Here is a 17,068-nt window from a genome sequence, read left to right as displayed (position 1 = left end):
AACAGCACTGAGGTGAACACAACCCACATCGTGAGTGTGAGACAGGACCTGAGGAACGTGCCTCTGTGTGTGACTGAAAGGACCATATTTGTCTGTTCTGTGAAAATTCAGCTCTGGAACAGGCTTGTTTTTAAGTTTTGCAGTAAAAATAGCAGCATTTTGGCACAAATGCTTCCAATCCTTGCAGCCAGTGGATGTCTGCCCTCCAGAGGTAGCAGAGATCAGAGCCATGACCAAGCTGTGAGAATGGGCTCCTTGCTGCTCTGCCCAGCTCTCAGTATCTCCCACCTTCCTGGAGAAGGTCCACACAGCTCTGGAGCCACATCTCAGTTTAACTTTCATTTACTGTTTAGTTTTCATAGACTGTGTAGTCTGGAGGTGACTGCCTGTTTTTTTACTTCCCGATCAGGAATTGAAAAGTGCTAATAGATGGATTGGCATCAAACTAGAAGGCCTGAAGCAATGATTCCCACTGAAATCAGTGCCTACAGATAACTGCTTGGAGGGTGTTTGGGTTTCTATGTTTGGAGTAAGACAAAAAGTTAATGTGGCTTAAAATGGCAGGAGCCTCAGAAAATGCTTTGATAGTTTTTCCTGCATTGCTCTTGTGTGTTGGGGCATTGGGTTTGGGGTTTTTTGGGGTTTTTTGGAGAAAAATAGCTGAAAATTGTAACATTCTGAGAACAGTATTCCCACTGGATCTTACCTCAAATGAAAAGAATGTGACTTGCAGTCTTTGTGATTTATGAAAGTTTAAACATTTTCTGGTGGGAGTGCAGGTCACCATATGGTAACAAAAGCCCTTGCTAGTTATCTTTTCTGCAGACTTTCAGAAGTAATTGCTGGAATCCTAGAAGACCACAGAGTATTAAAGTATTGGGACTGCATAACCTCTGAAGAGCCTTCCCAAATCTACATTTCATTGATTCATCCATTCTATAAGGCATAAATTTTCTGATAGTGAGCCAGTCTCTCTAAGTCAAAACCATGGTCCCACCATTTCCATTTTATTCATAGCACTGTAACATTTCCAACACCAAAGTATTCCATTCAGACAATCCATAGTTAAAGAAAAAATCACAAAGAAGGACTCAAAGTCACACCAAATAATGAAAATTTATTGTGCCTGAGATGTATTGCACTTCCCAGGCAGCGTGGGGTGTGTATTTTGCGATTTGTGTTCAAAACCCAGCTCTCATATAAAGATCATTTGTTATGAAGCACTAAAAATCTGAACTAATGCACCTTTGCAGCCAAGGGGCTGACTCCCCCTGGCTGGGGTTGGGTTTGTGGCAGAATACCTTTGCAGAGCCACAGACTGCAGGGTTTTGTAGCCCTGCTCATGCTTAATACCAGACTATAATGATGCACCCATGACATGGACTGTAAAGGAATCCTCTCCCGTTTTTTGTGTTCTAGTATATTGCTCTTATGGGAAATTTTCAGCAACTTCTTTACTCTAGTTCTCTGCTGCATCTCCTTGCAGCTGGTGTAATGAAGACAATACATTCTGGGAGGCATCTTGACTTGGGAGTGGCAGTTCCATTTATTCATGAATGTTTAGTTGATGAGGTGGTGTTAGGTCATAGCTTTGACTTGATGATCCGCGAGGTCTTTTCCAACCTAGCTGATTCCCTGATTCTGTGTTTCTGTGAAAAGGAAGCAGCAGCAGAGCTGCCGGTTAACACGCCGTGTCTTTGCTCCGTGTGGCTGCTGGACCGGTCCTCAGAAGCGAGGAAGAAGCTAACTGGCTGTGCTTTCTTGTTCCCCAAACAGCCCAGAGGAAGGAAGGCGCTGCCTGGGGAGCTGGTGCAGCAGCAGAGTGACACGCTGCTGCCCTGGCGGCAGCACCAGAGTGCCAACGGGCTGCGGCGGCAGAAGCGGGACTGGGTCATCCCACCCATCAACGTGCCCGAGAACTCCCGCGGGCCCTTCCCGCAGCAGCTGGTTCGGGTGAGTTCAAGCACAAAGTACTGATCATAGTGCTCATAGTGATGGTGATCTTGTGATGGCTCCTCTGCTGAAGCAGTAGGTGTGGGAGGCCTGGCTCAAAGCACAGGCTCTCTGCTCTCCCTCCCTCCTGCAGGAGTTGGTTGCCTTTTCCATGCTGCTCCAAAGCTCCTCGCCCCAGTTTCCCTCCCCAGCTGACGGCAGCCTAATCGCCTCCTTCCAGCCAGTCCCTCCTGAGACGCTGGCACTGCTGCCAGCATGGCACTTTGCCCACGCTCTCATCCAAAAAGCTGCTGCAGGTGTAAAAGCTGGGCTGGGTGGCACCCAGCAACAAGGGTGCTGCATCCTTCCCTTGCCATCCCTTCCCTTGCCATCCCTTCCCTTGCCATCCCTTCCCTTGCCATCCCTTCCCTTGCCATGCCTCCCATCCCGCTGCAGATGCGCGGCGGCCCGGGGGAGGTTGGCTGCCTGCCGCCGCTGCAGATGGATCCGCCAGCCTCCCCTGTGTTGCTACTTTCTTTCTTCACAAGGATAATCTCTGAGATCAAGTTTACCCATGTGGTTTTTTGTGATGATTACGGGATGACAGGAAAAGAAAAGGAAGGGAAAAGGAGTGTTTTACAGAGACATTTGGTTGACTTATTGTTGTTGTTGATAAGTGTTAGAGAAATGCAAACACGCGTTGCTATTCCTCTTGTGGGTGCTGGTTTTGGGTTTTTGGAGCAGTCAAATGATTAGCTGTAAAAAAAAAAAAAAAAAAGTAAAACTCCTTGGCAGACATTTGCAGCTAGCTCTTCCCTTGGAAGAAAATGGTAACAATATAAAAATTCAAAAGTTATTTCAAGTAGCAGTGGTGTGTCACTGACATCCCTTCTCAGGAAGTTCATTTAGTCCTGTTGGAGCAGTGGCTGGATTCACATGAGTTGCATCATTACCTGTTTCTGTGTCTGGGAGGAAGGGGCATGTTCCCAATTCAACCAGGGATTGGATAAGCTTGGATTGTTGAAGTCGTTTCTCTGTGTAATTAGAGAGTACAATAAGGACTAAGAAGTACCAGGTGGCAAATATTCTTATGTCTGTCCTGGAAAACCAGGGAGGGAAGCCAGAGAGTCTTTGTGTGGTCAGCAGTGCAGGGTACAGAGTGACCCATTAATGTGTTGTCCTACTAAGCTGAAGAAATGTCTGAAGAGAAAAATAACCTGATGTGTCAAAAATGCCTTTCTCAATTAATAATTTAGATTAAATCCTGAATTCCTGTGAAAAATAAAGGGGAGTACTTGCAAAATGGTCTTGTGCTCTCTTCCATTCCCTACCGATTTCTTTTGAGTTTTGACTCAACAGCAAGAGGACAACTTGGCACCAGCTTACCATGGCAAATTTGTTGATTTATAAGGACTGAAATCTCTGTGGCACTTTTTACCCTACAGTCTGGAGATGAAACAGAAGGACTCGACTATGCAAAATTCTAATATTAATGGAAATGACAAATAATAAATTTTATATAGGTACTGATGAATTTATATTCATCACTTAGACTACTGGTAACCTTGGAAAGATAACCTGGCTTATAGAAATACAGAACTCCCAGATTTTCAGCAATATATTCCATTGCAGTTTTAGAATACAGATGCTAGAGGAAGCACTGAAAATGAGGTGAAAATGGGGTAGGAAATAAAAAAAAAAAAAAACAACTGGCTCACAAAGGGCTGTTTTCCTCTTCACCTGACATACAGAAAGCATCATAATGACAGGGAAGATCATACAGAGTGCAACTTGATTAAGCGTGAGACCCCTGATGTTTCAGGCTTGGGTTGAGTTTCTGCTCCTCTGCAGCATCTGGCCCTTTTGCCAGCCCTGAATGTGAAGCTTGGGTGATTCCTATCAGGAGTTACAGCTCCCTCCGTTAGACTTTGCTCTTTAATTATCCAGAATAGGACAAATCAACATCTTCAAAGACCAGCACTATCTGATTATTTCCATCCACATAATCTTCAGATTGCCCTGGAGCATTTTGCTGTCTCCTAGATCTAGGTGAGAGTTTTGATCTGATTTCCCATGCTTTTGCTTGCTGGGCACTGAATATTTTTGTGTCCATCTGCTCACAAACTGGAACCAGAAGTGCACATGTGAAGTTGCAGCTCAGCTCTCATTTGTACAGAAGCAGGTCTGTCACCATTTTCTCTGCTTTTTTATATAAAACATTCAAACCTACCACTGGTTCTTGGACGCTGAACTTTTTTTGGTCCAGAAGGACCAGCCTGAGTTTGCTTTTTGTAGGTATAACTAATGAAAACCAGTCCCTCCACAGTGCTGTCTTTGGTTCTGGCTTCCTCCAAGGAGAGGGAGGGATGGCATGAAAAATCTCATCACTAAAAAACCAGAAAGCCCTACCAGAAGTACATTTTCATAGAACCACTTGCTGTTTGCGTTTTTATAGGTCAGACTAATTTGAAATGCATAGGCAAATCTTTCAGGTTCCTTCCTACTCCTGCTTCCTATTGTGAAGGTAAAAATTCCATTTTATGGAAGTTGATTAGTTACTTGTCAGTATTTTTAGCAAGGCTGTGCCTGAATGAAGTTTAAATCATAGCAAAGGTGAATGCAGCTTGATGGGAGCCACATACCTCGAAAGGCAGCCCTGTCTGGTTCAGCTGGGATCAACTGTAATTCTCTGCTCATTAAACCATTTCATTCTGATAAAATACGTTAAATGAAAAAGTTTTTAGAGAAAAAAAGAAAAAAGGAACATTATCCCTGCCAAAAAACCCCTTCTGTTAATTACAGGGTTTTTTTCTTTCTGTGGAATATCTGTGTCTGCTCATATACATCAACCACACTAACTAGGAAATGTGTTTCAGAAAAATAATAGCTGAAAAAATAATAATAGGAATTTCTAATTAATTTTGGCTGCTGAAAAGATTTACTTACTCTTTGAAGAGTTTAAATTAACATCTGACATTTATAAGCTAAAAAAAATTTGTTAGTGTATAAAAATGTTTTGTAAACTCTGCTTTTGTCTTTGAGCTGAGAAAACAGTTATCAAAATTTATTGATATATGCTTATTCATTTTGGAAACATTTATGAAAATCTTGAGTTTAATTTCCTTCTGCTTCACTTCCACCTTTGTACTAGGAATAATATTGTGCATGCTGTGAAATATTTCACTGTTGTGAGGCTAATTTCATTACTAATTGTCAGGTACTCTCATTATTATAACTGAAGTCCATAAAAATGCCTATTAAAAATACAAAAACAATATGAAATCCCCCTCCTTCTCCAAGCAAATGACTCATGCAGGCACACTGATCAGCTAAGATAATCTATTAAATAGTTGCACCCTTGCTGAGCTCTGTCTATTTTCTCACTGACTCATCCTTTTTAGCTACACGCGTAGCTAATTCTTAATTATCTATTATCTAATTATCTATTAGCTTATCTTGTATTTCATCCTCTTTTGAACTTCAAAAAGAATCTCAGTTTTGGATCCACAAGCCAGTCTCCAGCTGCTTCTAATGGGAATCTTGACTCAGTTTACAAGGCAAGTCTTGGTCCATCTCAATGGACTACATGAAAATAATTAATTTAAAAAAACAAGTCTTGTGCAGAGCTGGCCTTTGGTCATCTTTGACATGCTTAGATAATGGGCTCCTCTGTCAACCACTGCAACTATGTTCTCCTTTGTGAGAGCTCCAGACTTTCAGTTCATCTCCAGGACCTTTGCAGAGCTCTTGGAGCCTCCCATCTTGCACTTCATGGACCCAAATTTTTCCAGCTTGCCTTTATTAAGCATAAAACTGAAAAACGTATCATTTTCCTGTTAGATCTCTCATGATAAACAACTTGTTCATTCTCATTATACCAGCATGAAAATCCCCTGAGGATGACCAAGGCAGGATCTTGGTGCTCTCACAAGCTGCCTTGATTGCGTGCTGCAGGCACAGCATGGGCTCCCGGATCCGAGCGCTGGTGATCTCAGCCACAAGAATACTGGAAATAACCTGATGTGTGTAACAGGGAGTAAGAGGGAAGGATGCATTTTATGTAAATTTAATCAGAAAGTCTTGAAGTGGCTTGGAAAGTTGGCAGAATATAATAGACCTGAAGACTCTTGTGTTGTTGCTCAGCAGAGGTGCCGTTGTTGGGTTGGGTTTCCAGCAGCACAGGGCATGTTCAGAGAGCAGAGAGCTCCTCTTGACACACTGCAAAACCCTGTGGTGGACTCATGGGTGGGTTTAGCACATCTTAAGCTATCCTGTGACATTGAATATTTAATGTGAAAAAAGTTGATAGCACACTTTCCAGCCCAACAGCCTGTTTGTGAGCCCCAGCCCACCCTGGCTCAGGAATTGGGTGAGACAGCTCTCCCAAAGTCTGAAATCCTGGTGCTGGAGACACACAAGGCACACTGAGCTGTGAAATCCCAGCCAGCCTGGACCATCAGCCCTCAGTGCTGCCATCTCCTTTGCTCCTCATGGCTGTTTCAGTGTGTGCCTTTGCACTGTTTTAAATAGTTTTATTGTAGGAAATCCCTCTTGCCTCCTCTATCACAGCGTTGCTCACTGCTGTGAAATTGGCAGTGCAGAATCCATTAGCTCCCAGCTGCAAGACAGATGGCATCTGTCTGTGGTGAGAGAAGGTTTGTTGAGAAAAGGCCTTGCAAATGCTTCCCAAAGGACATCAGACCTTACTTTTCCTGAGAGAGATGCAGACAGCATTGATTACAAATAGACCTAGATCTTCCTTGTTCTCCACAGAAACAGCTGTTTCTTTTGCCTTACCAGCCACACACACACTCAAAGAAAAAAAATTGCTTGTTCTGGCTCTCAGAGCACCTCACCTTTGTGATGCCCTGTGAGCATCATCAGCTGAAATTCAGAAATGAGGGGATTTGGTCTTTATTGTAACACTCAGAACAGGATAAGGAGCAAGCCCAGAGGGTGGAAAGGAAATGGGACATTGTGCAGGTTGTGGATCACTGGAGAGTCACAGCCTTTCTGTGAAAGATGGTTCAAGGATGTAGCTTGAGACAGCTCTCGATTCAACTGCAATTTCACACCACTAACCAACCTGGCACCAAAGAGGGAAAGATGTGCAGGAAAATGGGTCATTAATTGTTCATCTTGCCATGGTCTTGGGTCTGGTCAGTTTTGCCATTGATCTCTCCTCTGTGTGTGTGTTACCAAACCAGGACTCACATATGACTCACAGAATGAATGGACAAAGTGAAATATGACACAGTGCTACTCCCTTGATGTGTCCATTTGAAATTCCTTTAAAACCTACAGTCTGAAGTGAGTTCCTGAACATATTCCACGCTATATGTACTGCTCAAAGGACATCCCTGATGATGCCATTCTCATTCTCCAGCATTCACTGGAAGAGAAGGGCAGATCCTGATGTAAATCTGCCAGAGCTGGTGGGGCTACCCCAGTGTGTGCCTTTGGGGAATCTGGGTTGAAGGAAGCAGATGCCCAGTGCTTTATGGGCTTTCCATGCACACGCACATCCAGCATTATGGATTGAAAAGTGCAGCTACAGCATAAATGCTCCATTTAAAATTCTCTTACAACAGCATTCAAGCCTATACTGTAATTATACATATTGTATTTCCTTGTATTCAGACCCATAGGGAATTTATATTGTCCTTGCTAAAGCCAGAGGGACTGAAGGGAAGCAGTCATTTAATGATTCAGCTGTCTTGGGCTCTATGATTTAATCAATCATATGAAAGAAATTTTTAGATTCTTTGTGTTTAGAGTTCTCTTGTCTGAGCAGAAAATGTTCCCTTTTTGAATTGCTTTAATAGCTGTATTTATGCAGCTGAAAGTTCCTTAAGAAATGAAAGTAAAATCAAATTGCTGAGAATGCCTAGATAATTTATCGGAGAATATTCAATTAGAATATATTAATATTTTAGATTTCCATCATTAATTTAATATTCAGAGATTTAATTTAGTCGTTGAATTGCTGTAGTGCCATGCGTGGGTAGATTGTTAGGCTGAGTGCTTAAAACACCTGCCACAAATGGGTGAATCTCACTTTGATTCCCAAGAGCACAAATGCCTTTCTACTGACATAAGTCTTGCAGCAAAAACTCAGACACTAAATCTTGCCTGTGCTCTGCATTTTTCCATAATTGCAGAAAGGAATAATACAATCTTCTAGCAGAAATAAATGCAAGAGCCTGATTTATTTATGCATTCAAATCCAGACTGAGGGGGAATTTGGTGCTCTGTGGTTTTGAGTTTGTCAATGTATTACTGAAAAATTTCATTTTGCCAGACTGGCCTTGTCACTTACTCAAGGAGAACCGTCGTAAGTGAGGTTGGGATTTAAAGGTGATTGACACTTTGCAGACAGATATCAAGGACTCCTATTGCCCAGTTCAGCTAAAAAAGCTGCCCTTGAGTTTTTGCCATTTTCCAGGATACTTTGGGAATAGTAACCTGAATGGGAAAATGCCCCACTAAGTCATAAAAAACCCACTAAGTCATAAAATGCCATTTGATTTGGAAGTGATAAATCTTTGAATGTAGCATCCCAGTTGCATGAAGGAAATGGAACCATTTTTAATTTCTCACACAGCATAAAAGCTGAGATTCTCAGAAGCCACTGGAAGCAGTGAGACTGCTCCCACTGATTGGGAAGTATCAGCATGACATTTCAGAAGTCTCAAAAATCATTGATAATATTTATGATTAACTTAAAATCATTAATTTAGGGTACAGCAAGTCAGACTGGGAGGAGGCTGGGATAACAGACCTGTGGTCTGACCTTGTGGTTGATGGTTCAAACTGTTTTGCAGTCACTCAGCATCCCCTGAGGCAGTGGGGTGGGATATACCAGCAGAGGTTTGTGACCCTACTACCAGTGACTACTGGTTAAATACAAATTGTAAGTGAGAGACAGGGCATGATAGAATTGTTTAGGTTGGGAAGGACCTTTAAGCTCCTCAAGTCAAGCTGTGATCCATACAGCCTTTGCTTAGGTATTTTTCCATGCAGGATCTGACTTTTTCACCCTGCCTGCATCACTGAGGATGGTCTCTCACAGATAAGAACCCGAGGCAGGGAAGCTGAGTGGCTTTGAGACCACAGAGCTGTTACCATGGCCATGGGCAGCACTCTCTGGTTATCAGCATCAGGGCCTGTCCTTGGATTATTTGAAGAATCTCGTAATGGACTCGGATTTTAATGGAGCGGTCAGAAATCTTCTGCTGATGGTTATAGTCAGTCCCATTATTCCATGTCTGAGCCCACCTGTGCATCAGGTCTGTTACACACAGCTCTGTTTCCATAGCCATGCAAAGGTGCTTCTCTGCTCTCTGCTGGCTCCCCACCAACTCCTCCTCCACCACCACCACCCCCATCCAGCCCACACCTTTCAGCTCCAGCTTCACATCAGGAGCAGGAGATTCAGGAAGAACAGAAGGATAACTACCCCTCGAATTGTCATCACAGGCATACTGCGAAAGAGTTCATCAGTCACTCCAAAGAGTATTTAGCTATAATACCCCATTGCACATATTGCAACATATCATTACCTCCCATCCTCTCCAGAAAGTGAGATAACTGTAATAGCCACTCAGGCTGGCTGTCATTACATGTACAGGCAAAGGCAGGAAGGCATAGTCAGAGCTAATGCACACAGCTCATGAAAGCTATTGAAAATCTGTGAAGACAGTGTACACAAAAACAGTGGGTTAATTTGCTTAGAAAAGAGCTTTGGTTTTGCTCCTGCCTTTTCCAAAGTAAAACAGTAATAATGAAAAAAGCTGAGACAGAACAGGCAAAGAACTCACAGTCTGCCTCTTTGCTGCAGGAGTTCATTCTTTAACACTCGGCACCCACATTAGGTGAGTGTGGGACTTGGCTTCCTTGATGGGTTGAAATGGACTCCCAAAGACAGAGAGGTGCTGTGTGGGTGTGAGTTTGGATTTGCAGAATGATGGTGCACATATAACCTTGACAGCTAGGCTGTTGCTGAAATTCACTGTAGCAGGCTGGGATGAGATGGGAAAAGAAAAACCCTACAGTTTTTATTTCCTTAGTAGTGCATATGTTCTTGATAGTCTGCACCAATGAAGAATTAAATACAGCACCCTGGAATTTCAGATGTCAGCTTTTAAGATTTTAAAGAATTTACTCTTGGGCTAATTTTAAGCTCTCACTGCTGTGGTTAATTGTTTTTTTTTTTTATAACAGCTGAGATTTTCAGTGATAAAGGTGTCACCATCCAAATCCTTTCTTAGCTGTCTCTAATGCAGGCTGATGAAAGATGTAAGCTCATGGCTACATGATGGGGCAGCAAAGAGTGGATATGCAGTAGTTTACCCATTTCATTAAAGGCCCCATTTCTTTGCAGTTTTTCCTTACCCATAATTCTTACCATATTTTTTTATAATTACCATATTTATAATAACATTCATATTTGTTGCTAATTTCCTTAATTTAAAGGACATTTTCCTCCTATCCGAACAGTTAGACTACTTAAAAAGCAAACAAACAAAACCTTGGATTATATTAAGGGAAACATTTTGCCCAAGGCAATTTGGATATCTGCAGATGGTGGTACTGAACATTTTGGCCCTAGTTCAGCAGAGATTTTAAGAATGTGCCTAAATTTGAGCCTTTAAGTAACTCCAGTGACTCTTCAGAATATATTTGTTGACTGGAAACTAAGGACATGAATAATGCCTTACTGGATTAATGCACCCAGCATTGTGCAGTACTAACCTTTTGGGCCATGTTTATAGTTTTTATTAGACTCCCAGTTTTAATTACACTTCTCTGAGTGTACTGGTAGCGTACAGGGAGCCCCCTCTCAGATGTGCACACACATCAGCCTTTGCATGTGTCCTTTTTTTCCTAATAGACACCAGAACCTGCCTTGAAAGGCCACCCAGTAGACCTTGGTTGCATTTTTTTGGCATTGGGTAAAAAGAGCCGAATTCTTTCCCCTCCATGAGCCAACTCATGCATCCCACAGGAGCCCCCACAGCTGCTGAACCTGCCACATACTCATCCTTGTCATAATAACCACCTGGCCCTGCCCTCCCTGTGCAAAGTTTTACCTGAGGAATTCCCCTTTAGGAATCAGGTTTTGGAAACCAGGACTGATCCTCTGTGACTCAAGCTGTAAACTCCTAAACCTGGAAGTTTCTCATGGAAATATTAACAGACCCCTAAATGCCATAGTGCTGATGGCATTGCTGGGACATTGGCCTTCCTGACTCCTCCTTCCACTCGTGATCTCTGCTCATTTTAATCAAAACATCATGGTCTGAGGAGGGTTTTGTATCTGTGCTTGGGTTTTTAGCCCTTTTGGGCTGTTTTTCAGTTGACTTACTTGTTTGATTTGTGCTTCGAGGCTTTGTGAGCTGTAACATTTATTTAAGCAAAGAACTTAATTTTCTTGTCGTTAAAAGAGGGACAGTTTTAGCAAGAAGAAAAACTGTGTGGGCTTGTTGTTTCTAAGAAATGAAAGGCATGCATTGTGTTGTGACAAGGTTGGACATGGAGCCCGTGGTTTGAACCTTTAGGGGAACTGGTAGTGCATGTGCCCCTCAGCTAGTTAAACTCCTCTGTGGAAAAGGCAGAGCTGCAGTGTCCCCATTAGTGCAGGACTATGAAAAATTCAGTGGGAATGGCCAATTTTCCTTATTTCCAAGTCACTGTAAAAAGCTATGGCAGCTAAAAGGCAGAGTTTCTGACCACACTGTGAGCGATTTGGAGTTATTTCTGAAGTAACATCACTGGAAGGGGAGCATATTAGTAGAGGGAGGAAAGGAAACTAAGATTAAGGATCTGCACTAAAAAGTGTTGCTAGTTAATCCAAGCCCTCAGAAGGGATTTGTGTGAGTTGGAAAACAAAAATAAATGTTTGGCCAGCTTACATTTTCAGTGGTGTGGTTTGCAGTGAAGTGATGACATAATTTACTTACCAGTAAGTGGCATTCAACTGCCTCTAACAAAAAGAAATTACAGTAGAAGAATCAGAAATCATCAGAGCATAAATCTTTCATGGAAGATTATAGCAGTTATTTATTATTTGAAAGCAAAGAATTGAGAAGCAAGGTGGCATTTTCTTTCAGTCATGGGAAATGCATCCTGTAATGTCTCCATGGAAAAAAGGAAAATGCTGCACCAAAGTGTTCCCATTCAGCTCAATGGCGAAAGCACTATTCGTTAGCATCTGGTTTTGCAGGGAAACTCCTGTTAAGAGAGGAATTTAAATAGTGGAGGAAGCATTTCCAACAACTGTCTGGGCTTACCGAGTATTTTTCAGACAGTGTTATGTTTATGGCACAGGTTTTTGTATGCAAAAGGAAAAGGCAATTCAGAATTTATGAAACAGCTGCTGTGTCTTTTGAGCACCTAAGGGACAGGATGACACAACACATATGTATTTCTGAAGTCATTGGAAAGAAACAACCCAACAACTTTCTGTACTTCCTTTTGAACTGCAACCCATGGTATCTGCAAGCATTAAAACATTTTCTTTTAATTTTTTAATTAGACATGAATACAAAATGTAACATTTGGGTATAACATGCTATTAGGAAACCAGCTCTTTTTCTCCTCCTTCTGTATCCATTCAGTTGTTAAATGTCCCCCCTCCCTCCCTTTTTTTTTTTAACCTCTTGTTCTTAATGAGACTTCCTCCTTCTCCCCATGCATCTTTATGTAGGCAACCTTAGTTCTTGATTAATCAGTAATTAGGGAAGGAGTCATACTGATTTCAAGTCTTTAGTATCATACTCTCCAGCTGAAATTCAAAACTAAAATCTGAAGGGAAGCCATAGTGTCAATATTATGCTCTGTCTAACCATATGATGACAAAAATCACATCAGAGTCAGACCAGGCATATCTATTTATATAGGCACAAATCTGTCCTGCTTGATATCGAGTGTAACACAATCATAATTCTCTCCCACGGCTGCTTTCTCACACATTCCCTGCCTTTGTCACCATCAGCATTCAATATTTCGCCTTAAAGTTTACTACACCCTCTGTCATCTCATCTGACACGAGCTTCCTTCGCTTCACTCCGTGTTTGCTGAGCAGTTAGGGCTCAATTCAAAGTTTAATGAGCCCTTGTTAACCTCCATGAGCTTTGGATCAAACCCTTGTAGTCTAATATGGAAATAATGCCGGGGTATTTATGGAGTTAAAAGCTGCCACACAGTGGTCTGAGGATAAAGTCACTGCAGGCGGGCGGCTTAATGGGGTATTAATTGGATAGAGGGTGTTCATAAGTACTGAGCACTGAGTGTGGATGTTGCTGAAAGAAGGGAGTAAATGCTGAGTGGTGTGATCCTAAACTAAGGTTGAGGTTCCCTTTGCATCTGTGCTGTAGCTCTGTTTCAGCCTTTGTGGGGTTAATGCCGATGGGGAAGAGTTTTCTGGCCCGGGTTGATGGGTGCTGTCACTCACAGGTCATCTTCCCTCTCCTCCTCCTGCTCTGAAGTTGTGCCTGTCCTGGCTCCATCAAAATCATTCTTCCAGAAACTAACTGTTAGCCAAAAGGTGGTGTTGCTGGAAAGGAGATGCTAATTCCCCACCACAGCTCTTGCATTTCCTCTTTTTCTCTTCTCTGGGGTAAGGTGCTTTCAACACAGCATTGAAAGTGACCCAAAATGTTGTGTTGCCTGAGCTCTTGGTGCCAGTCAGCCCCCAGCAAGGCTGTCTCTCTGTTCCTGTGGACTGCTTGGGATATTCCCTGGGGCTCTGCTGATCAAAAACCTCGACCAAGTCACATCAAAGCAGCATATATTCAATATTTCAGTCTATTCCCTTGGGTTTACCTTTTTTGTACCCAAAATACTGTTAATTCTTGGAGAAGCTCCATTTCTTCCTTAGGCATTGTGCAGAGGATGACCAAGAACAGCAAGGAATTAGTCCTTGTTGGCACAGATTCCCTCAAGGTCTGAAGGATAGCTGTGTCCCTTAGCAGATCCTGCCACCTGCCCAGGGCCACCACAGCAGGGATACCAGGCTGCTGCTGCCCCTTCTGAGCTGATCCTGCCTGTGCAGGGCCGAGGGTTTGGGAGCTGTGGCATCATCTCTTCACCAGAGAAGTGGGACTGATTCCTTTCATTTATTTATCTTAGATATTCTCTGTGCTTCTTGCCTTTTCGAAGAGCTGTTCCTTTCCTTCTGTGAAGCCACAGATGCAGCACATCCTGTCTTCCTCCATGCAGCCAAGTGCTTTTTCCCTTTGGGCTGGTGACAAGTCACTTATTTCCTCCATATAGCTACGGAAAAAAAAGAACAATCACATATGCAACCATTACAGAAATGTTTTTCTGGAAACTCTCAATCCATATCTCCATAAGACATGTCCCCATTCTCTATCATTTCTAAGCAAAAGGCTGTGTAATAGCTGTCTCTGTTCTGCCTGTGTGCCAGCCTGCAGTTCCTGCCTATCCTAATCCCATATGGGAACGAGGCTTGAACATATATGCTAGGAAAGGTTATGAAATTCTGCTTGATTGGCTGCTCTCCTTTTTATTCTTCAATTGATTAAGCAGCTGCTAAAATAAGCCTTCCATTGGAGGAGTTCCATAATGCCCTCCCCTCTAGAGCAGTACTGCAGCCTATTTACCTCCCTTCTTTGTGTCTACACATTTCCAGTTCTTGTCTCCTGTTCCACATTTCGGGTCTTGCTTTCACATTTTTGTTTTTGCTGTAGCGTGTTCCAATCTTTCCAGACATTTTTTCTGTCTCAGGTGGTCCCTGTGCCAGGATCAGGAGTCACTCACAATCCCTGGAAACTGTGAGGTTGGCTGAAGTCTTGGCTGTCTCGTTCTTGTACCATCAGTTCCAAACCTTTCTTCTCAGTTGGAAATATTTAAAAAAAAAAAAATTAAAAAAACCCCACAAACACCTAGACTGGTGGTGTCTCCAGAAATTGAGAATGTAAATACAGAGCAATCTGTGATGAAACCTGGAGCATTCCCACTGTCATCTCTCCATGGATTTATGTACCAGTTAAATGCGTTTTTCCTACAGGACAGTGTGGGTGGAAGTGTGGACATTTCACAACCGAGGGTGTTGCTTTAAGGGCTGAAACAAAGTGTGGGAGATTTCATTAATCTTTTCCATTCAGTTTTTCTGATTGAGCTTTTTTTATTTATAATTATATGTCTGTCTGATTGAGAAAGCTATTTATCCCTTCAGTGATGAATTATCAAGAAGAAAGGATGGACAGGATGCTTTTAAAGCCTTTCAGCCCCATAGTTGTAGCCACTTATACTGATAGCTTGCACTGGAAAATGGAATGTGAATCAGAGAAAACATGGGAAATAATAGGAGGAAAATTCAGAATCCATTTCTGATGAGTTTATATTAAACCCAAAGATCTTCCACTTCATAGAGAAATTATTTAAGTTTTATGCAGCTTTTGAGATTATGACAAGCTGAACAACTTGTTCTGGCTTGGTGCTCAAGCACCATATGGTACTACTTCAGCAATTTGATGTGATATTATGAATAAGAGTGCATGAGTAGTGAAATGTTTGGGGTTTTTATATCATATTGGCCTTCTGCAATAGACATTAAAAATGAATTCTGTTTAGAGTAAGGGAAGGGGGGAAAAAAACCCAGACCTGCAGGTTTCAATAGCATAATTGCAGCAAGCAAGTGGAAAATGAATCTGTGGTGATTAGGAAACCAGTTGCTGACAGGATCTCTTGGACAGGTGGGGATAACCCGTGTTCTACAGGCCCTGTTCTCCTTTAGGTTTTCTCTGGTACAATGCTTGTATTATCTTTAAGGAAAAATCTTTATATGCTATTATCTATGTTCAGGGCTAGTGGTTTGCAAATGATTGTTATGCAAGTGGAAATTGACTTTGTGTGTAGAAATAAAATCTTAGGCTAAGCTTGTCATCTCAGACAAGTATATGGAAGCAATAGTCAGCAAAAGATAATGATAAAATCTCAATATCCCCATCTGAGGAAAGGCCATCACTCTTCCCTGTGTTTCTTGCCCACTAGTTAAAGGAAGTTGCTTCCTCAAATCTTTGTTGCTAAAAGTAGTTCATGGATAGCAGGATGTGACTGCTGGTTTTGGAGGATGAAGTAAGTGGAGATAGGAGGTCTGGTACAACTCACAGGCAGTGGTCTCCCTTGCTGTGTCAGTGTGTACTGAATTCTAAAGAGAAAACAAATCCCACCCCTACCAATACATACGTATATTTTTATATATGTGAGAGATTTGAACTAATGGCGTGTGTAAATCATACATCTGGTGTGCCCAGAGAGGTTGGGACTGGTCCCTCAGTACTGATCTCATGGGAGGAACCTCTGGGAGGCTCTGCCTGAGGATTCACTGGAATAACTAGAGGGACTGAACACCTGCCTGGAAAATTTGGCTCAGTTTCTTACTCTGAATTACAGCTACATTAGTAGAATTTTAAGAGACAAATGCTGCTTTGAACGCAAACTGTTCATACGGAAAAATGTCTGATTTTTATAGTAATTTTGGGATTTGTCTTGTCTGGATATTTCCCTAAATTTGTTTTTCAAATGGCTTTTGGTTCAGAATGGAGCTTTAGTTTGTAGTGTGGATAGTGCCTCCATTCCACAGAGCTGACTGGTTTTCACTAGCTGCTTTGCGTTGGTTTTTTTTTTTACCCTGAGAATTTCTTTCTTCTTGTTCTTAATATATTCCCAGTCGGAATTTAGTTTCTGGAAAAAAAAGAAATCTTTCATCGCTGCAGTGATTTTTAGCGGTTGTATCCTTTTATGCATCATTCTCACACAGTGTGAACATTTTAACCTTTTCTTAATTATTAGCATTTCCATTCCTGCTGTTCATTAATCTGTGCTGGGCAAGGACCATGATGAGTTGCCCAAGGATGTGGCCGTGGAGCTGCTCAGCTCCTGCTCTGTGGAAGCCTCAGCCTACAGAGATTTTCATGGAGCATCTACCATTTCGCTTTTGAAGCCTGAACTTAGAACTGATCTATTTATTTTTTAATGGATAGGTTGGCTCACTGTCCTGCTGAGTTTATCTGCTTTAGTTATGTATGTGAAAATGTTGTATAAATCCAAGCTGCTGCTCACTGCACTCGGATAGTAAACGGTGCATAGCAGATCCTTACCACAAGTA

At 42.1% G+C, this 17,068-nt stretch overlaps 1 protein-coding gene across 2 annotated transcripts in view; it reads left to right on the top strand.

The window, feature by feature from the left end:
• Positions 1–17,068, top strand: part of CDH4 (cadherin 4) — a 423,750-nt gene that overhangs the window by 264,239 nt on the left and 142,443 nt on the right. For both annotated transcript variants that reach the window (XM_071447094.1, XM_071447095.1), the window contains one exon: positions 1,777–1,953. In XM_071447094.1, coding sequence (XP_071303195.1) covers positions 1,777–1,953 — 177 coding nt within the window. The remainder of the gene's footprint in view (positions 1–1,776; positions 1,954–17,068) is intronic.

Source organism: Agelaius tricolor, unplaced genomic scaffold (assembly GCF_023055355.1).
Source record: "Agelaius tricolor isolate 1412-34295 unplaced genomic scaffold, bAgeTri1.0.p SCAF_23, whole genome shotgun sequence".
Lineage (NCBI taxonomy): Eukaryota > Metazoa > Chordata > Aves > Passeriformes > Icteridae > Agelaius > Agelaius tricolor.
This window is presented reverse-complemented; position numbering and strand designations above follow the sequence as displayed.